The sequence below is a fragment of the Molothrus aeneus genome, chromosome 11 (genome assembly GCF_037042795.1).
Source record: "Molothrus aeneus isolate 106 chromosome 11, BPBGC_Maene_1.0, whole genome shotgun sequence".
Taxonomy (NCBI): Eukaryota; Metazoa; Chordata; class Aves; order Passeriformes; family Icteridae; genus Molothrus; species Molothrus aeneus.
Window position 1 is genome coordinate 13235276 of NC_089656.1, and position 27265 is coordinate 13262540.

Here is a 27265-nt window from a genome sequence, read left to right on the forward strand (position 1 = left end):
AGCAAGGTTACACATTCCCAGTCAGACAAACAGAAGCATAAAGCACTTAGCAAGGGGCAAGGGATGGGGGGACTGAAGGACTGCAATAAAATTTTAGAAGTGAATTAGAGGAGGCTGGGTGTTAATGAGTAGCAGGATTGTCTAATAATTTGCCCCTCTTGCTGGTGATCCATCAGAAATGTCATTTTGGGATAAGGAATACTTGATTGATTGATTGATTGATTGATTGGGGTGGCTGTTTGGCTTTTGGATGTGATACTGAGAAATGAATTTTCTGCTGCTAGGTTAGTGGGTTTTTGTGGTTGCCTGAATGTTAATGCTAATATACAATTAGTCCAACAGCAGACACTGCAAGCTTGTCTGTGTGCCTCCTTTATGCCTTTTGCTTCTCTTTTCAAACTACTCCCTTACTAGCCAGTGTTTTCTGTGGGGTTTGGAGCGATACAGAGGTGGACACTCCTCTTTCCTCAGTTGTATCAATTTTTCCTGTGGTGTCCGTGGATTTCCAGTGGCTGCTTTTTCAGCTTGCACCTTCTTAGGAGACTCCTCGCCAGCTCCCAGTACAGGGAATTGAGGTGTGGTCTGCAGTGGCAACTGTGCTTCATCCCTGCCCCTGCCATGCAGGGACGTGACACGGGCAGAAATTCAGCATACAGGTTTCATTTGTCACCGTGTTATTCGAGCATGGTTTCCTCTTAGAGCAGGGAGAATGCACAGCTACTTCTCGAGGAAATGTGGAGTAACCACGATGCTAAAATGGCAGCGAAAGAAATAAGAAAATGGCGTCATCAGTGAAATTGGTTTCGATGGCTTGATTTGAGGGCATTCTGCCTGATGAGAGCATGTTTCCAGCAAGAGGTATTACATTACAGCCTCAGATAAGACTGTACAGTGAAGGTATTAAATCATTGGAATCTGTAGGTTTTTTCACAGTATTCCCTTAAAAAGTATGATACCGGAGAGGTGGGTATAGCGGCTTATTCTAGTGGATGATCAGAACTTATCTTCGTTTGCGTACTATAAAAAATTTTACTATTGGGTTGCATTGTGGATCTCAAACCCACTGGAATTATCTCATAATTTAATTTACTTAAATTCCAAAAAAGAGGCAAAGTCTTGAGTTTTGATTGTGGATCTCTTGACGCGTTTGTGATTTTTGTAGGCTTGTATTTTTTATTCAGGATCATAATGCGAGGACTTGTATAGCGCAGGGGAGAGGCTGTAGCCACTCACCATAGCACTGAGAAAAGCCCCACACTAAGGTCATCCCTCTTGATCCCCTTCAAAAATGTCAAGAAAAACAGGTAGCCATATATTTGGAAACTTGATGAATGAGCTCAGGTTTCAGACTGTGTGGTCTGTTTGCTCTGTGCTGATGCCGGTGCCACAGGAGATGGGCTTTCCGTGAGTCCTGCTGCTCCTGCTGGCCTGATCTGTGTGGAGAGATTCCCTCACTCAAGAAGTCGTAATTCCAAGTGAGGTAGCACTGTATTTAATTGCCTTTGTGACATTTTGGTTTCTTTGTCTTGATTAAGACAAACAGAAACGCCATCTGAGGTGTTTTCAGGTGTAATGTACCAGCTGAACAAGCTCCTTCTAGAGTAATGTAGAGTCCTGCTGCCACAGTTGGCTGGCAAGAGTCTCTCTACCTTCTTTGTAATTTTCATTTTTATGTTTATTCAATTAATAAAACACAAATGTGTTTATATTCCTGATAAAAACATTCAGGAATGTAAAGATGGTAATATCTTTATAGTTTAGATTTTTAGTTTAGTTTTTTTTTTCATTGTTACTCCTCCTGTTCTTTGCATGATCTTTTAGCAGGTTAGGACTATTCTAGACTTTGTTTTGTTATTGCACAGATCTCCTTGGTGCTTTGTACCTTGATAGGACCTGGGATTGTTGTTGAACCACTCCCAGTTATACCACAGGGAGAAGAAAAATGAGTATATGCCTAAGGAGAAAGACAGGATCACTAGAGAAAGTAGCACTGTTGTTTACACTACTTTTGTGTTGCATTAACAATTGCTGTCAAAAATGATCTGTGCAGTGCAGGCTGGTGATTGTATGTGAAAGAGAACTTCATTCTAATCAACTTTGCTGCAAAATTTTGGATTAAGAAATGTATTATCTTGGGTTTATGCCATTAAAGTCTTTGTGACTTGGAAAAAAACCTACAGCATTCCCATGCACTGTGCAGCCCAACATGACAAGGCAACAATTTTTAGAGTCTAAGAATGAGAAACTAACTTGTGTAATTGAAGTTCTGTTGATTTCACTGTGATGGAGGGGAAAGACAGAACAAATAGTATGGATAATTACTAATATTTTAATAATTAGGTACACTGTGTAAGCAGTATATGAATTATGTATATTGCAATGGTTGATATATTGTGGTGTTTTTTAAAACTCGTGTCCTACTTCATTCATTTTAATTGCACTTGGATTTGTTAAATCTTGGAAAGGTCTCTGACATATTTTTAAAAAAATCAAAAGTACACAGGAATGCTGCAATGAGTTTTCATGTTATGTCAGGAGTTAAGCCACATGTAAGTACAGTTTTAAATGAAACACTGAAATCTCATAGTGCATGAACTCACTGAGCGTCCTGTGTTGAATTAGAAGAAACTAAAATTAAGCAGAGTCATCTTTCTTGCCAGCAGTGATGATCTCCATTTATACACAGAACAAGCAGTGCCACATAGCAGAGTTCGATTTTGGCGCTGCTGAGTGCCTGGCACAATATTCCTGCAGGAAATCTGAGCAGTGGTATTTTTCTAGACATTTCCAGTATGATAAAGCTGTGCTTCCGGTATGTTTCATAGTAAATTTTATTTCTATTCACTGCAGATACCCGAGCTCTCCCGAGCCACATGCTGCAGACGTGTTTTGGAGGACGGCGGTTGGGTGTGGGATGTGGTGATGCCTCTCAGTGCTGGGGATGGTTTGATATTAAGTGATGGTTTGGTATAAGCCTTCCATGCTTATTGGATGGTGTCCTGGCTGAAGTGAGTGCTTGGAGGTGTTTGTATTTCTTCCCTTCAAGCCTGTATGTCTGAGGAACGCATTTCCAGTCTTCACTTGCCAGATTCAAACAGGCCCAGCAAGAGTCAAAGAGCGTGCACCATCTGCCCCTGCTTATGTTAGAGCTGATCCGTGATTTTCCCAAGGAATGCTTCTTTCAGCAGTTTGAGTTTCTCCTGTCATGGCTAGAAGGAATAATGATATTTATCCAACACAGCAAAATCCAATGTTCCTGGATACCGTCTTAAGATTACTGTGAAAACTGCATAAGTTTCACAAATCAAACAGTCTGAACCAGTAAAACAATACAGAAAAGAGTCCTAGATCTTTGCATTGCAGGCACTAACCAGCAGCAGAGAGCTCTTTGTAAATATTTGCTTAAGGCTCACTCTGTAACACGGATTAAAGACTGTGTGCAAACCTGGTGACTGCATCAACGTGTGCCCATGGCGAGGTAGGGGAGGCCCGTTCCTGCCCAGTGCTTGTCTCTAGGAAAGGCTGTTCTGTGCATCTTCCATGGTGCACACAGCCCCAGGGAGAGCCTTGTGGGCAAGTGGAGGTGCCCCTCTTGTTCTGCACTGTGCATGGGCTCCAGCCTGGCCTGCATTGACTCCTGCTGCTGCTGGGGTGAGGCCCAGGTTGCTGCTTCTCCATCACGAAAGGAAGACAGTATTGCAGCTCTGCAAAATTTGATTTTGCTGGAGCAGGGAGCCACTTTAAAAACCCTGAAGTAATCTTTAAAATTGCTACTAGTCACGCAAGGAGGCAGAGATGAAGCCAGGCTTTGTATATTTTAATGATTTACTGCCACTCAAAGGCTATTGGCTTGCAGGGTGGGGAAGAACTCTCCTAGCTTGACTCTCAAACCACCTGATCCATGAGTATTGGCTACAAGTGTGTAGCACGGTCACAGTGCACGGGGGGATGTGATTTGACCCCTGTGAAGGCAGGTAGCAGAGCAGCAGATTTTCCCCAAGCCCAGTGTTTGGCTGTATTAGCACAGTTCTGTGTTGTAGTTATTGCTATGTGCTTTTCCCTTTTCAGCTTCAACACGGCTGTTGCTTTGAAAGTCTCTGATGCAACAACAGGCTCTTAGGTCTTATCAAACTCTAAAGCCTTCTGGTTTTTCCCTGCTTCTTCTGTTCAGTCAACAGGGAATTAAAAATGTTACAGGATTTCCCACTCTAAACATGATGGTAAGGAAGTTGAGAAATGTATGTTTTAGTTTGACAAGTGCAGCTGTCTTAGGCTAGGCAAATTTTGTATTGCTAAATCCTTAACTTGAACAATGTATAGAGCTATGGCATGAGACTCGTCAGACTGTCCTTTCCAGTGGACCTTTTGGTCTGTGTACAATGATGCACTCCTTGCCTCTCATGCAGCTTTGAAGTGATACTGACTGGTGAAAATAACCCTTCTTTGGGTTACCTTCCTCTCTGCCCTCTGTCTGTTTTGGCCCCATAGCAGTTTTGCCATCTGAAGCTCTCCAAGGAGGAAGCCAATTTCACAAATGCTCTTGGCTCGTTGTGCTTGGTAGCTGATCTTTGGGCATCTGCCTTGCTGCTTTGAAGGGCACAGTATTACACAGGCCAAAGAATGCAGTGAAGCTGCTTATCTGCATGGCTTTAGCTCAAAAAACCTGATGCTTTCTGAAAAACAAATCATGGGAGATCTATGGAAGCTTCCATATTGTATTCCACATGGTGGTGTCACACATACAAAGGGAGAGTGAATAGACTGAAACACTGCCCATGCTACACTGGTGTGTTGCCATCCTCAGGAATACAATATTTGGCCATGACTCTTCACCCTTTGGCCTATTTAAAGCTAGCCAGCAAGCTCTGATGCTTGTGTCAGCACAAACAATAATTTAGATTTAAAAAGTGACAGGTAGTTTTGCTTCATTTTCTGTTTCCAGAGAGAACATGACCAGGAGGGTTGTGCCAGGAGTCTACCTCAGGAGTAGGCTCAGAAGTATCCATGTTTTCAGTAGGATTGTATTTAGCAAATTGTTTCTTAGAATTGCTAGTAGAAATAATAAATTCAGGTGCTTCACCTGGAGTTGCCAGAGTGATTTTTGTTAACTGTCCCTGCTGGATTCACTGGATCTACTGGAAATCCAGCACTTGGAAATATTTTAATCAAAGAGCAATTGACTTGAAATGGTCCCAGATTGTTCATTTCATTTTCTTCTTTCTTTCTGTGCCAGTGAAAAAGTACCCATTGCTGTCACCATCCAAAGCCTCAATATACTATTTGGCAACACTCGCCTTCTCTTGACAGCTTGAATACTAAGATCAAGTATTAAAAGTATGGCCTGGCTGATGAAAGTAATTAAGAGACTTCTCTCAGCCAGGAGAGTTTACTAACCTCATTTACTGCAGTAAATGGAAGAGACTTTTCAGTCTCCTGTCAGAAAGAGACCATTGGTGTGTGCAGTGTGCCCTTTTGTACTGATAATGAATTGCTGTAATTCAGGCTGGAGCAAGGCAGGTGCTGGTTGCTGTCAAACCAGTATGTGTCAGTCTGTGGCTGAGATGAGAGATACTGGTGCAGCAAGCACAGGCTGCCAGGGCTCCTGCCCTGCCCTTCCACTGTGGGGCCACTTCTACAAACTATCATCGAGGGAAGCAGGGTGAGGCTGGATTTCAGCAAAAAGGGCAGACTGTGAGATCAGGCTGAAATTCAAGGTGTAGGAGATCCAGGATGATCTGGAATGTGTTTAGGAAAGATGCTGAGAGTCAGTAGACGTGTAAGTGTAAGCGGGACTGAGCGAGAAGCGGGAACCCGAAGGTGTGAGAGTGGGTGTGTTTCTGTGCCTGTGTCCCTGTTTTGCAAACACCATCGCATCGGATATTGTACAAATGGTGTGTGGGAAATAGTCAGCAGTGAGTGCTGCAAAGAACTGTGATGGAGAAGAGTTATGCTGCTTCCCTTCCAAACTAGATGCAGGAAGGATGTGTGGGAGTCAGACAGTAAAAGAGAGGAAAATCAAAAGCTACTCACTAAAGGAGGGCAGAGTGATGTGACATTAAGGCTCTGTGTGCTTTTTGCATAAACCTGCCTCAGGGAAGTAAGATTTTCATTTTCAAGCAAAATCCAGGCTACACTGGGATCCCTGCACTGGCAGAGCTTGTGCAGGGGGAGCTGCAAGGTGAGGTTTTCACCTCTGAGATTACAGCAGTGCTGGTGTTGGCTGTTCCTGTCTTTGCCATCTGCCTCTGTGAAATAGCCTTTTGTCTCCTAACAATAATCTCTGTTCTCCTCCCGCTTTTTTTTCTCTTTGGATGCTGAATATGAAGCAATGTCTGTTACTCGTTGTACAATCAGCAGCACCTCCCCTGAGAAGGCAGCTTCTGCTTTGTGGGCCGTGCACTCCCCGTGCGTGCTGAACGCTGCACCTCCGTATCCTCTTACAGTCTGCCAGCGTTCGTGGCAAAGTCAAACCTGGCCTCTGGGACTGCAGAAAGCTTTTAGGGCACATGTAACTGGTGAGCACAACCAGCACTGTTCACAGCCCAGCCTTCTTAAGAGATACGTGATCCCTTAGAGTGACCTGGGATTTCTGAGGACAGCAATTCTCTGAGGTAAAGTGCATCTCTGCCATCTCTCTGCCTATCCTTGCTCCGGGGCTCTGCTTTTTCATGCAGAGGAGGTGCATTTGTGTACATTTACGTATATCCGTGGAATTGTGTTTGGTGATCACAGTGTAGTGCGCCACTAGGTGGCAATGCAATAAATCCAGGGAATCCTGCAGCCAGCCAAACGCACCTCACTTTCTTAACGAGTGAAATTCTGGCCACCAAAGCCTGGAGTGGCACCCCTAGGAGCTCTTATTTGGCCTAACTAAGTAGAAGCAGCTCTCACAAGCAGTAATAGGAGCTCCAGCATCAGTTACTGAAACTCCCTCTTGTGAGGTTTAACAATTAGCCTGTAATTAACTGAAGCTGAAATTGTCATGCTAGAGTCATAATGTTTAGCACAAGACATAGGGCAGTCTTTTTAAAATGTATTTGCCTTTTTAAAATATATTTCTCCTTAATGAGGCATTACAGATGTTATTTGGAATATGTGAGGATTTTATTTTGCTAAAGAAGTAGTTTTTGAGATTGAAAAAGACAATTATCATCCTCTAATTGGGATTCGGTGTAATGTGATCCCTTAAATGGACCTTGTAGAACTCTCTGGGAGCTGGGTGGTTTCATTAAGATACTCAGCCTGGATTTACTGACATCAAGGGAAGCTCAAGCACATCTTAAGTTACTCTGTTGATTACCATCGGTGCTGTGTACATTTCTAGGCAGGTACCTGCTAGTGCACACATCCCTGAAAGGAAAGAAGGGAAGACCAAGGGCAGGAAAGATAGGACTTGTATCTCTTGGGATTTTCAGGAGTCCAGTGCTCACAGAGCAAGCAGGGCGCCAGGCATCCAGGACCTCTGCAAGCTCACACCCTCCATCACATCCAGGTAACTGTAGGTATGCATCTTGAAGACAATGGGCTGGTTTTGCCTGTAAAATTAGCAGTGTTGTGAAAATACAGCTAACACACTGTTCTCTGCAGCATCAGATCTCTACCATCAGAAACAGGTCTGTCTCTTCTGTTCATGTATCGGTGTGTGCTCTGAAGGTGTAGAAGCATTGCTTGTTTTAATTCCAGGTAATTTTTCTCCATTTTAGGTTGAAGGTGGGGAAATAAAAAAAAAAAGGAACCCAGAAAACTCGTTGTCCTCCCAAAGTCCTTCTACCCATGCAGGCAGGGACAAGCCTTGCAAGGCACGTCTCCACCCCTCTCCTGCACAGAGCTGAGGCTGGGTCCTGGCCCAGTTCGGTGACTGCGGCAGCCCTTGTCTCAGTGACAGCTGCTGTAATAGCTGGTCCCCAGACGTGTGCAAGGATCTGGATTTAGCTTCCTTTTTTTCAGGTTGTAACTGTGATTTCTCTGTGGGCATTGTCTAAAAATAAAGCAGGACCTGTCTGCTGGTGAAATGAAGAATGGGCTGGCTCGGGGTGACCGCTCCCTCCCGTGTGTAATTCAGGGCTGTTTCTGGGGAACTGCACCGCACGTCCCTTGGAGGATGGCAGCTTGTTCTCTCTCTGGTGTACAGAAAGGGGTCACCTTCTTATTTCCAGCTGAAGGGGGTCACGGCCTGTCCCATGTACCTCAAATGCTTGTTCTACATATTTCAGAAGGAGAGGGTGCAATGCCCTTTATTTCACATGCTGGTGTTGGGGAGCTGGAAGCAAGCAGCACACCTATGCGACAGTGTCCTGCCAGATTGCTTCAGAATGGGGAGATTTCAATTGCTCCTCACCTCCCAGAGCTGAGTATCACTCTGTGATACTTGGGGTTGTATATATTACTCTGCAGGGCAGTTTCTAAGACCTACCATTAATATGTTTTTTCCCAAAAGCCCAGATCTCTGTGCGTCACTGCAGGAATTCTTTGCAGGAAGATGGGGAGACTAAAAGGCACAAAATTGTCCCGATTCCTGACAAATTCAGTTGGACACTGCTCCAACTGTGTTTTCTCTTTATAAAAACATAAGGCATGGTCCACTGAGTTCCCTCTCTCTGGGTTTGTTAGCAGCTTTTGGTTTTAGAGCTGTGGAGTCAGTATACAGGCTTTTAAGATATTAGCACTTAATGGAGTTGATAATTTATAGCTGATTACTTCAGAGGGATACAAAAGCTTCTTCTTCTTTTTTATGACCTGAATAATGATTAAGTTGAAGTCTGGGCATACAAATCAGCTTGATTTATTTAATTGGTGATGTAACAGTGAAAATTCAAAATAAAGATATGCATGTTAAAATGTGATAAATATATCCTATTGTTGTCTCTGTGTGCTATTGCATTTTACCCCACAGCTACTTGTTTAAAGTTAAAACTTCATTTTATATTTCCTAGTATAGGTCATAAAAGTAACCTTTGGGATTAGGAGCTAACAGCTCATCTAAATCAGTTTGTTCACACACACCTGGCCTCTTTTAGATTTACTCATATATTGAGAATTAAAAATACAGTTCTTCCTTTTTTACCCACTCCAGCTGTATTCATGGAGAGAAGTTGTGTGGTAAACTTTTTCTGTATGCTTTCCAACTGTTTAGTTATTTCCATCCTTCCACAACTGACTATTTTTAAGGCTCTTTTTCACAGTTGTATCGGTCCTCCAAGAGCTCCACTTCTGCCTGAAACTGCCAAGTCAAAGCCTGTTTTATTTTTTTTCAGCATACTCAAGTCCAACAATCTTATCTTGGCTTATCGCTCCTACCAGCTTTCATCCTAGCTCCCTCAAATGGAGAGCAAGAGGAGGCAGATGCTGGGACACAGAGATAAAAGAGAATAGAAGCAGGACATTTCACTTGGATTTAATGCATATTAAAAGGGGGGATTTATGCATTTTTATTTTCACATTGCTCTGGATGGGTATCTTACTGTACCTTTGGTGAAGTAAAGTGACCTTTAAACTTCTTGGGACTGGACTGCAGAGAGAGCTCTGAGCACTTCTCAGAGCTGAAAGAGCTGAGTACTACAATATGTATCTGTTAGTGCAAGGCTGATTTTTTTGGTTGAAGCTCTGTTTCTCCTTTTCTGCAGGGATTCCTGAAGAATGAAAAAGATAATGCATTGCTGTCTGCCATTGAAGAGTCTAGGAGGAGGGTAAGTTGGAAGAAAGCACCATTGTTTTTGCTGGAAAACAGAAACAGGAGAGGTTTGCAGAGTCCGGTTTTCTTCCCTTGAAAGGGATCAGTACTTAACCTGTTAGAAAAAGACAGAGTTACCCTTCCCCCTTCATCTCCTGTATCTTCACCTCTGAACAAATAGTTGTTTTGAAGATCATCTGAGCAGCAACTTGTTTACTGATAAGAAATTCATCTAATCCTGTTTCTGAATCTATTTGTGCTTTTGTATCTGTCATGTTCTGGGACAGTGATTTTCACAATTGAATTATGCAGCATGGAAAAATGCTTCCTGTTGTTTGTCTTGTAACTCCTTCTTGGAAATGTCATTCCATACTTCCTAGTGCTCGTGTTATGATTGTTTCCCTCCATGTATCCTGGAGGCATCAGGTTTAGAACTGAGCCTGTGTTTCTTTCAAATGATAAGAAATAGTACATAAGCATCATTAAATGATTTCAATTACATAAAATTATCTGTAAGTATTGAAGCATATTTAAAACCCTGTGATTATAGTGAAGGTACGGGTAAAACCTATATCCTGCCATGAAAGTATAAAGTGAATTTTATGATGTAACAAAGAAACACAAATCTTAAGCTCTAGTTGCATGCTTGCACTGTAATTAAATGTTTGCCAAATGTCATTGTCTCTTATAAATTCTTTCTTCTGATGAATGTTTTGCTCATTAATTGACAATATTCTAACAGTGAACTGCAGTGAAATGAAAAACTTAGCCAACCAAGACATTTAGTTAAGTACATTGCAGCATGGAGCTATGTGAACAGGAAAGAAGTAGAAGACACAATATAGCTTATTCTCTGTTTAGAATTAGTGGAGAGTCTCTTATTTCCTGTGGTGGTATACCTGAGGCTGTTAGTCTCACCCCAACAATAACAGAAAAGGTAGTGAAGCATCTTCTTTATCCTAATGCTATTGCCAAAATAAGGGAATATTTCCCTTACTGAGGGAAAAGCTGTTTCCCCCCCTATGTTCCCCAGTTGGATCTGAAGACAATGTAGCACATCAGCCATTTTAAAGGTAAAGGTTATTTTTTCTTGGGATTTGATTTTCCTGTATGCTTTCTCAAGTTATGTTCCTGATGAAAGAGACTTCCTGATTCTTTGACACTGGTTTATTTTCTCTTAATATTTTGATTTTTATTTTATCCTATTTCCTGTTTAAAAGAAAAACACACTGCTAAAGACCTGAAAATGACTATGGGCAATAAACACACATCTTTGTTAAGCATGCAGCAAGTCAGACCTTTGTAGCCTGCAGGGAGGTGAAAAGCTAGTGGTCACTAGAGAAGTTAAGTCTCGACAAGCCACACAGATCAGTGATGAACCTGGATATTGCGTGTATGCTGCTGAGTTAAAAAAGGAAGCCTTCTGATTTTCCTCCTGCTCAGATTCCTGTGCTGCCATGCCATGGAAGAGACAGTTTCCCTCTTTTACCAGCTGGGGGTATGTGAGAGTTGTCTTAATTCCACGTACACCTACTTTCTGAATCCCATTGTACCTGAACAGGAAGACTGTTAAAATAACATGCAGCACACCATTAGCTCTTGAGGGCTGACCTGGTTGATCAATGTAGTTGCTATTTTCTGTTTCATTTTTGGGCTTGTCTATTCATAGCAGAGGTAGGCTGGAGGGTGTTTCTATATGTTCCTTAGCTCTTGTTCTTCTTCACCAACAGACTTTTGCCATGGCTGAGGAGTACCACCGAGAATCAATGCTGGTTGAATGGGAACAGGTGAAACAAAGGATTCTTCATTCTCTGCTTGCATCAGGGGAAGATGCTCTTGATTTCACCCAGGAGAATGAGGTAACTCTGTCTTTCTAAATGCTGTGCACAGTCACGCACAGCACTGTACACAGCTGGCATTCCAGTACTGCTGAAACCACCTCTGAAATATTCTGCAACTACAACTCTGTGAAAATGAGAAATATCCCTATTTAATTCTAGAATGGCTCTGACTAGCAGAATGCATTGTCTAGCAGAATATCAAACCTTTGTGATGGTTTCTATTTATTGGCTGATGGGTACAGGCAATGGAGCTGCTATTGCTGAAGCTGTATTTTGAGCAACATATGTGCTGGCTGGAAACTTGGTCACAAACTCATTCTAGGTCAATATACCCAGGGGACAGAAAACACACTGGGGGCTTCAGGAAACCCTTGTGATGTGACACCAGAGAGTTTCTCAGGTGCGGTTGTGCTTATACATAGGTCTTAGAATGTCTCTTCCCCTTATCGCTGTGGGGAAGTGATATCACTGTGTGCTAGCCTGGATTTATGGCTTTTCTTAGGAGGCTGATAAAGTCTCTCAGGTTTCTTGGCAAAACCAAATGAATAAACAACAACAACAAAAAAAAGCTTTCCTTTTTATCTTGCTGTGTCATCCAGATTAGAATTTTGTACTGCTCAGACCTCTAGTGTTCAGGTTAATCCAGCAGTGGCCAAATCCTTTGGGCAAGACTGACCCCGTGTTTAACAAAAGAGATATTGACTATCATCTTAAAACATTCCTTATCTTCTGTTACAATTTAAACTTCACAGTTTATTCTCTTAAATAAAATGTTTCAGTTAAATGAGTAGAGCAAAGCAGAGTTACCTGCAGGGTGTTGTGAACCCAGCTCCTCTGAGCTGAAAGCATCAGACAGCAGCTGTGGTCCCTGGAGCACAAAGTTACATCACTGCTGCTGCACTGTGCTCATGAAAATGCTCACCTTGAGAGGAGAGGGGATAGGGAGTGGGGGGATGCAAGTTGCTGTGCTTTCAGGCTGAAAAAGAGACACATTTTTTATAGCCATGTTCTCCACCCATGGAAATGAATTCTTGTTCATTGGGATGACCTGCAAGTATACTGAAATAAAAAAGCCCTTGATGCTAATGTGGTATGACCTGTATAGGGATTTGGAAATAATTAAAATTGTTAATGAAATGTCCCATTCTGATTACTGTTCTTTTAAATATAGGTTAATCCCAGTTAGCATACCTCTTTTTATAGAGGCTGTCTTCCCCAGAAAATACTTTACTGATACTTTACTGGGACTTCTCAAAGGTTGTCCAGCTTTCCAATATTAGAAATGCTAAATAATGCAGACTGAATTAATTTTAAACTAGGATCAGCTATCCCATTATTTTAGGATGTGAATCTGAAGACTTGGCAGTTACACTGATAGCTTCTAACATATTTGATTTGTGTGCTAGTTACTGGTATGGGGTTTTCCTTTTGGAATGTGGATGTTAACTGCTAGCAAAAGTAATTTAATAACCCACTCTGAGCAGGTAAGACCCTTATTCTGGTGTTTCATTGCCAAATGGATGCTATCCCCAGTCCGTGGCACTTGAGATGCCAAGCATCAAATTGGTGTGAGGGAGGAGGAGAGGAAACTCAGCTCCTAATGTTTCTGGTGAATGTGTTTAAAGACTCAATGTACACTATCACTCAGTAATACTCCATCCACTCTGTTTCAAAGTTTTCATAGTAGCAGTATGTCATTTCAAGAGCATTTAAAATCCTTGATATATTCTAGTCTTAGCCTCAAGAAGTCAAAGGTCTGAGAGGTTTGAAGTGCATCTACTGTGTTAAAAGCCTGTTATCTAACCTCCCCACAGCAGGTTGTTCTTCTAAAGCCTTGTTCCAGTCAAATAAGTTTTTTGTGTGTATGTGACACAAACAGACACAGCCTGTAGAATATAGTAGAGCTTTAATTGATATCCTCTGGAGATGGAGAATCAGCTGAAAAGGCACAGATCCAAACGCAGCAGGGGGCCGGTCTGCCTGTGAGCTGATTCTCAAGCTTTGGGCAAGCTAATTTGGGCAGAGTGAAATACCAACACATTATTCATGGAAATAAGACCAATTAACAAGCAAACCTCACGATTCAAAGAACCTAGTGCAGGACTTGCCATTAAGGTTTTCTGTTTCCCCCTTGTCCTTCAGCCTGGCCGCCTTCTTGTCAGGGAAAACCAGAGCTGATAAAAAGGTGCTTCTTGTGGGGCTGGAAAGGGATGAAAGCCTGACTTTTGTCTTCAAGGTATCAAACACCTATGGTCTGAAGGTATTTTTCCTGACTGTTGTGCCATGAGGTGCCAAGGCGTTTTCTTGATCCTTTTCCAAGTTTTTCCTTATTCCAGGTTTTTCTTTCTTCCACCTTTGCCACAAGCTCTTCCACTCCTGCTGCCAAGCAGCACACTCCTGCAGTGATACAGAAACACTGGCACCTCTTGATTTCTGTTCTGCCCCTCTGTAGCACATCTTCATACCCCTTAACTCCCAAGCACTGCAAGATGCTTTCTACTCCACCACAGTGTATTTTGATGGGGTTTCTCCAGCTTGGTCTCCTCCCTAGACATTCACTGCATCTACTGGCCAAGCCATTTGGAGTGCTGACAAAATGTCTGCCCAGACTTCTGCTGAGGAATGTGCATATGCATATGAGGGTGATGAATAATGCATCTTTACATGCACGGGGTTTGGTGAATGCTTGGCTGAGTGCAAATGAAGGAGGACTCCTTTGAAAAGCAGCATCGATTGGCTAAGTGAATTTAAAAGACAAAAATGTGGTGGCAGTGCAGCTAAGCTGCAGCTTTGAGAAATGGATAATATTCAGAATAAATATTACAGTTCTGAATAATGTTTTGGAAAATTCAGGGCAGGGAAAAGCAAAGGTGGTTGGGAAAAACAGCAGAAGCCATTTAAGCAATATCAGACTAGAGATACAGCAAGATTCGTGTGTGTGTGTGCACTTACACTTCTGCAGTCCTTTGCACATTACCCACTTTTCTGCTTTTCTTTTTGCTGCTCCAGTTAAACTTCAGAACCTGACCTGTTTTGAACACATCTTTCATTATCTTTTTTTTGCTTGAAACTTGGTAAGTTCTGACTTGCCAGCAAAGGATATCCTTCCTCACTTTCCCCCCATTAGTTTGTAGGGGGGAAAATCCTTCCCTTCTTGGGAAGGATTGCCTACACAATCCAATTCTGTGATTCAGGGGGAGCCCTGTAAGTGGCCTTCCCCATGCTGACTCACTGCTTTAGTTTTCCTTTTGAACTTTCCCTTTAGCACAGCCATGTGATAGTTCAGTGAGCTAGTGCTTTCTTGTAGTTTAATAATTCAAAGGTGAAGCCAGAATGTACTCATGAGATGGGAAAAAGTAGGAAATAAGCTTACTTCCATGGCTCTTTTTCCATAGGAAAGGAAAGTATAAGAAAATTAGGACAAATTATACACTTCTTGATTTTTTTTTTTTCCGAGTGCCAAGTCAGTAGAATTTAAAGAATTTAATTTCAGTGTGGCAGTTCTCAGCTGCAGCAGATAGTTAAGAAGTGTTTCCTAAAGCATAATGGTTAAACTAAAATTGGAGAAAGGAAAGGAAAACCCAACCCCAGAGCAGTTATTTCTTAGTTTCAGGTGTGCGCTTTTGAATTCAGATTGTTACCTGAATCGTTTGAACCCGGCAGTCACACACCAGTCTCTGGAGTGGCAGCCACATGGGTGCTCTTTGGTGCTGCAAAGCAGAAAAGAGAACAGAGTCACAAAACAAAGCCCCAGTCCCTGGGTGTCTGCTGCTTGGGCACTGGCTGAAAATGACCCTAAGTCACTATGTCCTGGTCTTCACTTGCTTTAGGAGATGAAACCTCATCGGTAATTAATGACAACGTCCATAATTTAGCATTACTTTAAATAACTCTGCATTTATCGGGCTCGGCACAGGGAAAGGCTGCAAAGCACCATTTCTGCCATCGTGTCTGTTTCCCAGGAAACCTGCTTTAACAGTTGCTTTGTTCTTTAGAACAAAGAGTTTGTCGGGTTTTAGGTGGGTTTAAAGGAATTTGTGTCAGATGATTTGGCAATGAAAGAAAAATGCAGATGCTTCTGAATATCAGTACCCACTAAGAGGGACTGTGAAGAATATTTTTAGTGTAGGTTCAGTTGCAGAAAGAAAAGTGAAAATTGCTTTTTGAGTTTTTTGTAAGGCGTTTCCATAGCACCTGAGGTTTAAATGCACCTGCCTGATTTTGTAATCAGGTTAAACATTATTTAAATAACATTATTAGTGAAAAATGAATGCAGTAATAAACTAATTTCAGCCATTTTAAAGGATTGTCCAGATTCATCCTTGGTACTTTCATTCATTTATATTTCATTATATTAGGGACAAACACTGCTGAGTATTTTTAATTCTGTAATCAACTGTTGTATGCTGTGCAGAAACCTGTAACTACAGATATCACAAAGCTCTTATAATTTTTTGATAGAGGTCAGTGCCCTTATCTTCATGTATGGATTCCTAGCCAATGCAGAGCAATTTCTTGGCCATTCCAATTGTGTAACTTCTTTTGGTTTTAAATTTTAACTGGTGAACACTTTACTGATCAAAACTCCTGGACTGGGACAGTGATTAGTAGTTGTCGTTGTAAGGACATATGCTCATGAATGTAAGAGAGGTCTTACATGATGGAAGATATTCCAGGCTAAACTAATACCAAAATAAAATTAAATTAACTGAGAGAATGTTCAGTGCAAAACTGATCAGTAACATGTCTGGAAGTTCATTTGTTTATGTTATTTCATTTTGAAGTTGGGTTACAGTTCCCAAAAAAATCGAGATTCTTTTGAAGACTCTGCCAGTATTTCATCCTCATTTGAAACAAGAAACTGAGTGATGGCACCATCTGGAGAAAAGCTGTCCATTTCTGGATCTCTTCCTGAAATCCACACAAGCCAGGTCATGGCAGGAACATTGCTCCTGCCATGCTGCAGTCTGACAGGTGTCAGCAAAGCTGAACTCTAAAGCTGATTAAACTGGAAGTGAAAACAATGATTTTTTCTATTGCATTTGGGCTTTTGTTTGTACAGGCAGCAAGTTGGTCACATTTAAGGGAATTCTTACAGGCAAGACTAGAGCACATCCTTAAGCAATCCTTGGAGGTGATCCTGTCTGCACTGTAAGGCACTGCCATTCTGGGTAACCAGTGTGAGAAGCAGTAAAGCTGTTTGACCATATTGCTTAGGTGCACTGTAACAGCTAATGAGGATGTGCAGCCAGTTGTAACTGACTTGGATGGTAAAAAGCTTAATTTTTAAACTCTGCAGATGTACTTGCCCTTTCTCGGAAAAAATTACTGATTCCAGTTAAGATGAATATCCATGGCCTTGAGTTACATGGTAACAAGCTTGAAAACCTTGCTTTGCTGAAAGCTTGTCTGTTCCTTTTTGCTTGCCCCAACTATGTCAGTTGGCTTCATAATAAATATTATGCTTCTGAACTGAGCTTGTCTTGCTTTGATCTTCAGACCAGCATGACTTCTGAAGCAGCTGATATTAAAGGACTGTTTACCTCAAAGGGATCTGTCTTTAAAATGATTGTACTTTGTTTTTCAAACTCAAGACTTGCAATGCTGATGCTGAAATGAAGAATTACATTCTTTTAGAAAACAGGAAAGAGCAGAGAGCATTGCTCAGAGTATTCTTTTCTCCAGAGTATTGAACATAAATGTTCAGTGGTGGCTGTACTGAGAACATACCTGTGCCTTTGAGTAAATACTTTAAATTGTTTTATGCAGCATTATACTATTGTAGCATGTTGTATTATGAGTTTTATAAGAGTATAAATTTTGTATGCCGTGATTCCATTGGCTGTCTCTCCCTGCTCTAGGCTCAAAATATCTCAATCTTGGCATAGTCTCTGTGGGTAAAAAGACAATTTTTTTCAGGTCAGGATATTGCCAGCATACTTCCTCTTGCAGCAGACCAACAGTGGGGCACTTTCCAGCACACAATTGAATGCTGCAGTCCTATTTTGTGTCTATATCATGGTACTGGGACAAAACTGGACTATCAGATCTGCCAGATTGGATCTATTTGAGCTCGTCTGTTGAATTCTATATCCTTGCTGTGATCGAGGTTCAGAGTAGATGCCTCACAGCAAGACATTGACAAGAAGCAACCTTTCAAGAAACAAAAGCAAAGAATTAAAATTATAAGGTGCTACTAAGAGACACTGATGTCCTGATTCTAGAGAGCTAATGGTTGGTTTGTGCACTGAATAAGGAGGATTTCTGTCACTTTAGAAAGTTTAAGCTATATTGGGAAGATAATGGGGTATTGCAGTGAGACTGCATTTTTTCTCTGTAGATGGTTCAAAACCCTGGCTTTAGTTCTGTCAGGAACATGGTTTCGCTGTTCTTTAGGAGCAGATGTATTGGTAAAATGCATTGTGGCAATTCTAAAATTCATATCTTCCTGTATGCTTCTCATTCAACAGCCCAGCTATGTTGGGGAGGTGGGGCCTCCAGGTCGCAGCTCCATGGACAGTGTGGAGATGGCATATGCTCGTCAGGTGAGTGGAAGTGAAAAAACTTCATTAAACACCGTGTCCTGTGTGGAGAGAGACAGGGAAAATAAAGATTGGCACTTAGTGTAAAGGAAAATATGGTAGGTAAAACATGAAAATATCTGCCTAGAGATAAAATGCTATTGACAAATGCATAAATCTTGATGCTTTTAGACACATACTCATCCTGCTTGCTACAGGATATTTTTTGTCAAAAAGAGATCCTAAGCACCATATATGACTGTAGAAAGCATTTATGCTTGTAAAGGAAACTGAAATTCTTTTAAGTTTTCAAAAGCAGATTTTTTAGGATTTGTGTCAATGCATAATTGTTTATAAATGAAGGCTTTATATTCCCTTTATTTTCATATGTGGAAGATAATTTTTCTCGTGTATGTGTGTAGGAAAAAATATGCTGAAGTGTTAATCCTGATGTTTGTTGAATTATATCCTATTTTAATGACATTGCTTATGAAAGGCTTTAGTGCATCAGCTATGAATTAACATGCCTGGTAGCATTAGACACCCTCAGAAAATTTTCAGGGAAAACTGATAAACCTTTACATAACCAATTTGTTACTGTTGTTATTTGAGATTATCTGTTTACCAGCACTGTTGAGAACAAAATGAAGGAAAAGGACTTGATTTTGCAAAATGGAATATGTGAAACGATGTTGCTTAATTTGCACACAATTACTGTTATTGTGTGCTTTGGCTCAGTCTGCATTGAGGCAGAGACAGCTTGTGCATCTGTTTTCCTACATCTGCATTCAGTTATGGTAACTGGGAAGAAACTAATAGCAAAAGGTTCATGGTTGTGCTGATAAAGCGTACATTTGATTTAGTGGCTCTTAGTAGCTTGTTAATTTAGTTCATATCTACTGTAATATACCCACAGTAAAAGTCTTCTTTAAAGCATAACTGTCTGTGCTTTGAAGCCATCAGTGTTTCTCTGTGCTGATTTTGGGTATGGGAAGCCCAGTCTCTGTAGCAGTCCTGGCTCTGGGGTGGCTGTGGAGTCATCATGGCCAGTGGGCCCTTGTCAGGGTCACAGGCTGTGCACAGACTGCTGCAGTGTGACCTGGAAATGTGATGTTTGTGGCCACCAAAACACTTGGTGCAGTCACTGCATCCTCACAGGCTGAGCTGTCCTTATGTCAGCCTCCTACAGTGTCAGCAGTCTGTGTGGGGCTCCTGTGGCTTCAGTGGGGAGCTGGGAGACCTGGAGGTCAGGCAGGAGAGCTAGAGATCCATGCTGCTTCTCTTTATCAGCAGCCATGAAACATGTTTTAATTACAGTGAAGTGGTTAATTGTTCTTTGTGGATAGTTCAGACTGTCTCATAGGAACATGGCGACATCCACAGGCACATTTCACTGATGCTGCATTCTGTTTGCAGTCCTGAGCTCTGCATCTTGTCTGCAGCCTGGGCATGTTGTAGTAGTGCTGCATGCCAAATGGAGTTAAAGTACAATGACATTGCCTTTCTTGTATTGAGAATTGTTACTTTTGGACATAATGGAAGGTCTTTGGATGGAGAGTAGAATAAACAATAGTAGACAAAGCTCAGTTAAGATCAAGAGTTAAAACAGGGAGGTGTGTGTATACAAGGGCAGGCTCTGAAGGGTCAGATTTCTGTTCATTTCCCTGTCTCAGATTTCCCTGAATACTGCCACAAACCAGCAAAATCCTGTTTCTTTCACATCAGCAGGTAGGAGGCTGCTGTGCAGGGGAATATCACAGCCATCCACTTGTCAGGTCACTTGGAATCTTTGTCCTTCAGCAATTAGCTGCAGTTAGTCTAACAGGGCATTCAGCACAGTGCTCTGCCATGCAAAACCCCTGAGCAGCTGGGCTGCTGCTGGCCTTGGGCAGGCCTGGGGCTTTGAGGTGGCGTGCAAGCTTGGGTGATGCTGAAGCCCATTCCTCTACCATTGGGTTGGAAGTGGCTGATGTGGGAGAGAAGCAGAGGGACTTGCTGGGAACACTGGTTTTGAAGCCTGATTTAGATTTTGCTGCTGTGTCTGAGGATGGAACAGAGCATAATATGTATTGTTAAACATGCTTACTTTAATTATGTTTTAGATTTATATTTATAATGAGAAGATAGTGAATGGACATCTGCAGCCTAACCTGGTGGACCTCTGTGCTGCTACTGCAGGCCTGGATGATAAGGTACTGCCAATAAGTTAACATAAGGAAATGCATTTAAGCTGTTTTCAGGCTGTGATTAACAGCCTGCTGATATCAGGGGGAAAAATACTGATATTGCCAAAAAAATTGCATGGCTCCGCAGAAAACACAGAGGCAATTCTGGAATTTTCTCCAGTACAGCAGGACCCACCTGCGATGAAGTTGGTCATGGTGAACATTTCTTAACACAGTGAGGAGGAAATGAACCTGACGTCCCATCATAAGTGACAAGCTGTTGAGGGAAAATTGCTTTTAATTTTAAATAGATTCTGTTGTGTTTGGTTTACAAAGTGTGGTCTCTTAGTGTCCTTTGAAGGTATTTAGTTGGGGGTAAAGGGTCTTCAATCAGACTCTGCTAGAGCTGAAATAGGCTCTCATAGCAAAGGATAAAACACCTAGGATTGACTTTAAATCAATTATCTGCCTGCTTCCCTTTTTTTCTATTCCTTTTATTGTGTTGCCTTGATCCACCCTAAAAAAGAAAACAAATGCACAAACCTTGGAGAAATGCCTGGAGGAGAATACTGAAGCACGGTCAAGCTGTGAAAAAACTGTGCAAATGGGGAAGGCAAAAAGCTGCTCAGAAGCTGAGGGGCAAACCCTTCAATTGGATCTGAATTACAGATGTGCATCTTCTCTCTGAACAGCTCTGTTTGTTTTGCAAGGGACAGCACGGGGAGTTTCAGTGTTCTTGCTGCTTTGAAGCACCAAGATCAAAGAGCTGCCCTTGCCCAATTGAACAGTGCTGTTAGTTCTCAGTATTTTGCCATTTCAGCAGGGATGCCCTAGTCCTGTAAACACTGATACGATCTTGTCCTTGTGAATAAGCAGATCTGGATGGTTTTTAACCTTTCTTTATAACTGATCAGTGATCAGTGTCCTCTTAGTCCTTCTTATCACAGCTGATGGCACAGCTTTCCAACAGCAGCCAGAGCCATTGCTTACAGGAATGCTGATAATGCTGTGGTATATATTGAGTAGGAAGTGTGAACTAGAAATAATGAGCAAGAGCCTGAGTACCAAGTACCCAGCCTAGTTTTTGAAATAGTTGTCAATTTTTGGGAACAATTGCAGGTACAACATTTATAGCCATCTTCTTGCACAAGAATTATTCAAAAAAAGCCTGTGAAACTTGAATTCTGTGGGACAGAAGCAGCTTACCTTCATGACTGTGTCCAGTATGTCCATTTCAAATCTAAATGCAGTCAGAACAGTGTTGTTTGTTCATCTCTGTTCTAATTGCTGGGGCATGGAATGACTCTTTACAGAACATCTCTGAGATGTGGGCCATGGTGAAACAAATGACCGACGTCACCCTGGTTCCTGCCAGCGATGCCTTGAAAGTCAGGACCAACATGGAGGTGCGCATGGAGTTTGTGAGGCATGCTCTGCACTACCTGGAGGAAAGGTGAGATGGGTGCTCTCAGTACACATTGATGGAGTTCCCTCATAAGAAGCCACAATGACTTTGTAGTGCACTTAGAGTCAGCTACCTCGTGCTGCTCACAGACATGTCTCTTGCCTGTCTTTTTATTGTGCAGGGCTTAGAGCAACAACTTGAATAAAAAACTGTTCTAGTTTAACAGTGTTCTAGTTTAAAAGGCCTTGAATCCATGGGGAGGTTGTTTAGAAGATGCAAAGACTTTTATTCTTTTTTCTATGTTGCTTATAAATATTCTATATCTGTATGGTGATATGTGGGGGTTTTTCACTTGAGGAAAGTGATCTGTTTCTCTTCAGCAAAAGAACATTCTCTGTTCTATATGTTCCCTTTCTGATTGCTGGTTGCTGTCAGCAGCCCGTGAGGACAGCATGGGAACAAACCTGGTGCAGTGAGTCAAGTTCTGATCATGCCATTTCTTCACTGAAAAGTTTTTGGAAAATGTGAAGAAGCTGAAGTTGAGACATGTAGCAGTGATTTTCAGACTAGAAAGTGGTTTGCTGTGTGTATTTGGAAGTACCCTGGGGCCTAAGCTCCTTGACTGATAAAGTTCTTGGAGAGATGCAGGGTGTGAAGCTGCCCAAAGCCAAATGCCCATCACTGCACATGTGGGTGGATGTTGCAGGGTCTCTTTTCCAGTAGCTGCAGTGTGATGCCAGCAGGCTCTTCCAGCCTGTGCAAGCAGTAACTGCAGGGTGGTATGTGGGCATTGGTTAGGGACAGAGGTTGCATTGGAGCACAGAAAGCACTGTGCTCTGACACAGCATTGTGGGAAGAGATGCCTTCACCTCCTGGCACAGAAGAGATGCCTTCACCTCCTGGCACAGCCTCTTCTTGGCCCTGGCAGTTGGTTGTCACACCCCATCAGCACTCAGTGTCACCCAGCAGTGGTGGCAGCTGCTGCCTGCGCACAGAGGAGCAGATGCATCGGAAGGCTCTTCTGTTCCCAGTTCCTCAGTCTCAGCAGAGTGCAATGAACCAGTGACTCTTAACCTGCTTTGCCATATATCCAACTTGCTAAATTTTCACAGTGCCATTAACTGCTAGCTGAAGTTAGGAGTTTGTTATATGTAGTACTTTCCCAAGGCTCCCAACTGTGGAGATTAGACCTCTTTAAAATTCCTGTTTTCTCTGGGATTTTCTTCTGGTAAATCCATAGCCCTAAGGCTGATATTTTTCCATAGGGCAGGGAGGAGAGACAAACACATCTGTGGTATTTAACTGTTCTTTCATTATAGGATTGAGAGTTAAAAGTATTAGGGTGGAAAGGCTTTTTGCCAGTTAATATATTTGAGCTTAACTTTGTACTACAAGAACCTAATAAGAGGAACTTGATAGTTCCTGAACCTGGAGCAGTCCACCACAGACTCCAGACCTGGTGTGTTCAGAGACTGCTAAATACAAGGATCTTCCTAAACTGACCAAGATTTGTGCCTCATTTTGTTTTAATGATAATGTTTGAACATAGAGTTAATTTGCATTAAATGGTTAGTTCTGTCAGATCTCAAATGCACTGAATGTTTTTGTGGCAGGTGTGTCTCAGTCTGTTCATGTTTGTTTTGCTCGTGTTGTTTCAGTTACAAAAATTACACTTTTGTGACAGTCTTTGGAAACTTGCACCAGGCTCAGCTGGGTGGAGTCCCAGGCACGTACCAGCTGGTCCGCAGCTTCCTGAACATCAAACTCCCAGCATCAGTCCCTGGTCTGCAGGTAGGGGCAGCACTGTCAGCCTCTGAGCTAAAATAACACACATCTGTTCACCCACTGCAGAGGGGGAGCCAGGGCAGCCTCCAGTGGCTTTTCTGTTGGTTAAGCTGCTTTTAGGGGAGCAGGCTCTTATTCCTCTAGAACTTTTCACTAGGAAAATGGGAGATGGCAGACAAAATCGCTCTTGAATTCAGACCTAGTCCCAAAGCATGGTTGGATGTTCAGTAGCTTGGGTTCTAATTCTAGAAATTATGGTGTCTTCTGGTCGTCATCTTAGAAATCAACAAGCAAGAATTAAAATGCATTATGATGGTTCAAAAAAGCAGTAACTTTATCTCCCTGTTTTGCTTTTTCTCTTTTTTTCCATTTATTGTAAGATGGTAAAACCATCACTAAATGTCTAATGAATTCATCTGAATTGGAGCCTGGGCCTTTTATTTAGGAATCTGAATAAAACCCTTCTTACCTGCATGTAGTAAAATGTGCATAGCTGTGCATCTACAAAATAATCAGATAGACACTCCAGGTTGAAAAATTAGAAATAAAACCTAAATGAAGAAATAATAAATTATTACACTGGAGTACACACAGCTACGTCTACCTGCCTCCTCTTACCTGCTGAGATCAGTGATTAGTTTAATATCTTTGTGTTTCAGTGAAAATGTTTTTAATGCCTCAGTGGCCTAATCCAGATCAATCTCCTGCATGGGGAGGATATCATATGCTAATTCTGGGATTCTCAGAACTGAAATCTGGGCAAGCAGAAGAGAATCACACCTTTCACTGCTGAGATGTGTAGAGCTTTGCCAGGACTTAACCCTCATGACCTCTGGCTTCTGTAACAAACAGAATTTTTTACCAATATGAGTGTGGATATAAGGGCAGAAATAATAAATGAGGCACTTTGATAAAGAAAAATCATTCAAATATGTTGCTTTTAAGAAAAAATTAAGTGTGTCCTGCTTTCTTTTCAGGATGGTGAGGTGGAGGGCCATCCTGTGTGGGCACTGATTTATTACTGCATGCGCTGCGGAGATCTGACTGCAGCCATGCACGTGGTGAAACGGGCTCAGCACCAGCTGGGAGAGTTCAAAACCTGGTTCCAGGAGTACATGCACAGTAAAGACAGAAGGTAATTGGGAACTAGGAAGGATCCTTGTGAGGGGTGGGAATTGCTGTGGAGTAGTGAAATTATCAGTGGTTTGGTAGAAATACAAAAAGCTCAGGTCTCTTCTGGTGATGATGGTTGCCTGAGGTTTATATTACCTACCTAAATTACATGTGGAAGTTTGCATATTTTAATTTGTGGCTTTGAAGTTGAGAAATCTCAACAGAGAAAGAGTTGTTTGAAAATAGTCAAAATTTACATTTCAAAAATAATACAGTGTGGTGCAACGTTACTTTTTACAGAAGGATAAGCCCAGTATAACAGTGGGATATGGCATACAATAGATCAGATTTAATCTGCTGTCACAAATCCTGTATCTTTTTATTTCCCCTGTTGCCTATTTTAGCTGAATTTCCTTTGGGGAACACTTTTTACTACACCTGTTTTCATGAGAATGCCACACAGGAAAAGCAAGCAGTGTTTGTTAGAGGCCTCACTCTCACATCTTTCTTGTGTTTATTCTCCTCTTCCAGTTCTTGCTGTCCAGCACTGGACAGAGGCCATTGGCCAAACTGCTGCTGATGTGGTTGCAAAGTGGTTAAGGTAGTGCACCCTAAGGTGTGCTCTGAACTCCACAGTGGTTTTCTTTCCCATCTTTTCACTTGCAGTGAATTAAAAAAAAACCTCAGAAAACCAACAAACAGACCAATAAAAAAATAACTAACCAAGCTAACAAAATAAACTGAAAGGATAAAAATCCAAGTGCCATTTACCAAGTATGGTATGCCATGGTATTCTTCTGTAAATCAACCTGTTCTGTAGAGAGTATCTAGGAATGCTCATTATATCAAGGTTGTCGCAGAAACCTTGTTGAAGATACTGTCACTGTTTTCATTATAAACACTTTTATGAGATACAACATAATAGATTTATTTTGTTTTTATTACAGCTATGAAAAAGTGCTGTGCCTGCAGATTTGACAAACAATGCCTTAGTCTAGAACACTTTATTGATTAAATTCTATTAAATTCTCAACAAGAGGTTGCAAGAAAAAAAACAATGACGAAGAACATTATGGCAGTGTTTTATAATGATGAAAGTGTCTCTCCTGAAAGACCTCATGGTACAATGACCTACTCACTTGTTAGTTACTAACACAAAGACTTACAAAAATGTTGTGAGCTCTCTTTTTCTGAAATGATGCAATAGCAGAGTCAGACAAGAACAGCTCATCTGCCACAGTATTATTGTACCCCAAAGAGACTGTCATATGTGGACTCTTTCCCTGCAGTGAGCATTTGAAGGTGATCCTCCATAACTTGAATTATGTGTTTAAATTCATGTATGCATCTTCAGATATGAACTGGAAATGCAAGAAATATTGGCCAGTGCTTGCTGTCATTATGCCTTTGCTGTTGATATAAACCTATTTATATTGATTTGTATCCAGGTTTCCTCATATAGGAAAAATGGGTTTCATGTCTTTTCCTTCCATCTTTTCTTTTCCTTAGATTGTCTCCTGCCACAGAGAATAAACTGCGTCTTCACTACAGACGAGCTCTGAGGAATAACACTGACCCCTACAAGAGGGCTGTTTATTGTATCATTGGTCGTTGTGACATTACAGACAACCAGAGTGAAGTTGCTGATAAAACAGAAGATTATCTTTGGCTAAAAGTAAGTCTGGTGTTGGGGTTGTGGTGTTTGATTTTTCTTTTTGTAAGAACAGGTCTAAATGGTACCATATTTCTCCACTGCTCTGCTACCCTTCCTACTTCTAGATCTGGTGTTCTGCATCAATGGTAGCACATGTGACCTGACCTTGAAAATAGTGCAAGGCTGGGAACCTGAATCGCAGGGCTGCTCTATTTTCCTCTGTGCTATCAGGTGTTAGTTTGGGTACAGTTGTCTTTGGAAGTGTCATGTTCTTCATTTGACACTGATCTTTGTCACCTGTTATTGCAAACAGTATTAGCTTGCTACAGTGAGGATTCTTTGAATTCTCCTTCCTGGGCGGATGTCTGAAATGTCAGTGTGAATTGACCAGACACAATGCTGTCAATGTCTCTGAAGTCCTTACAGTTTTGGCAAGGGCATGATAGATACTGGTTGGTACCTGTTTCTCCTCTTTATCAGAAAAAGGGTGGTAGAATGATGTATTTGTCACTATTGTATTTGTGGCAAAAAATGCTGTTTGAGAGTGTTCAGAGTCCCAGCATCAGAGTCTGCTGACATGGATGGACACAGAACCGTGGAGTTATATCTGCATGGATTTCAGCTGCTGCTGCCTTAGAGATCTCTGCTTCCCAGCAGTGCATGGAGCTGATGTTGTGACTAGATGCAGTTTCTAATCAGTTGGTTAAATCCTAGGAGGGGCTCAGATGGAATGAATATCTTATAAGTGCATTGCTTGTGCAAGGAGAAATACCTGTGCTTCTCTTTTTTGGATGTGCTTTCTAGCTGAACCAAGTGTGTTTCGATGATGGTGGCGCGAGCTCCCCGCAGGACCGGCTGACGTTATCACAGTTCCAGAAGCAGCTGCTGGAAGACTATGGTGAGAAACCACAGAGTGATGTCTTACCTGGGGCTCTGCTTTTCTGCTGAGGTCACTTTCCAGTTCTTATTACACAAACCCCAGACTGCACAAAAACCCTGCAGCTTTCCACTAGTGACAGGCATCTTCTCTCCATGGACAGCCTGCTTCCCTGGAGTCGTGCCAGATTTCAGTAAGACATGATGAATGAGTCCCATGTTTTCCCAGCAATCC

General features: G+C 41.8%; 1 protein-coding gene across 4 annotated transcripts in view; it reads left to right on the forward strand.

Annotated features, from left to right (window-relative positions):
* NUP93 (nucleoporin 93) overlaps positions 1–27265 on the forward strand; it is a 79078-nt gene that overhangs the window by 36665 nt on the left and 15148 nt on the right. For all 4 annotated transcript variants that reach the window (XR_010784309.1, XM_066557458.1, XM_066557459.1 and 1 more), the window contains 9 exons: positions 9624–9686; positions 11401–11529; positions 17982–18056; positions 20135–20224; positions 21511–21650; positions 23261–23393; positions 24365–24522; positions 26010–26175; positions 26959–27052. Coding sequence is in view for 3 of the 4 variants with exons in the window: in XM_066557458.1 (XP_066413555.1) it covers positions 9624–9686; positions 11401–11529; positions 17982–18056; positions 20135–20224; positions 21511–21650; positions 23261–23393; positions 24365–24522; positions 26010–26175; positions 26959–27052 (1048 nt within the window). In the remaining variant the exon portion in view is untranslated. The remainder of the gene's footprint in view (positions 1–9623; positions 9687–11400; positions 11530–17981; positions 18057–20134; positions 20225–21510; positions 21651–23260; positions 23394–24364; positions 24523–26009; positions 26176–26958; positions 27053–27265) is intronic.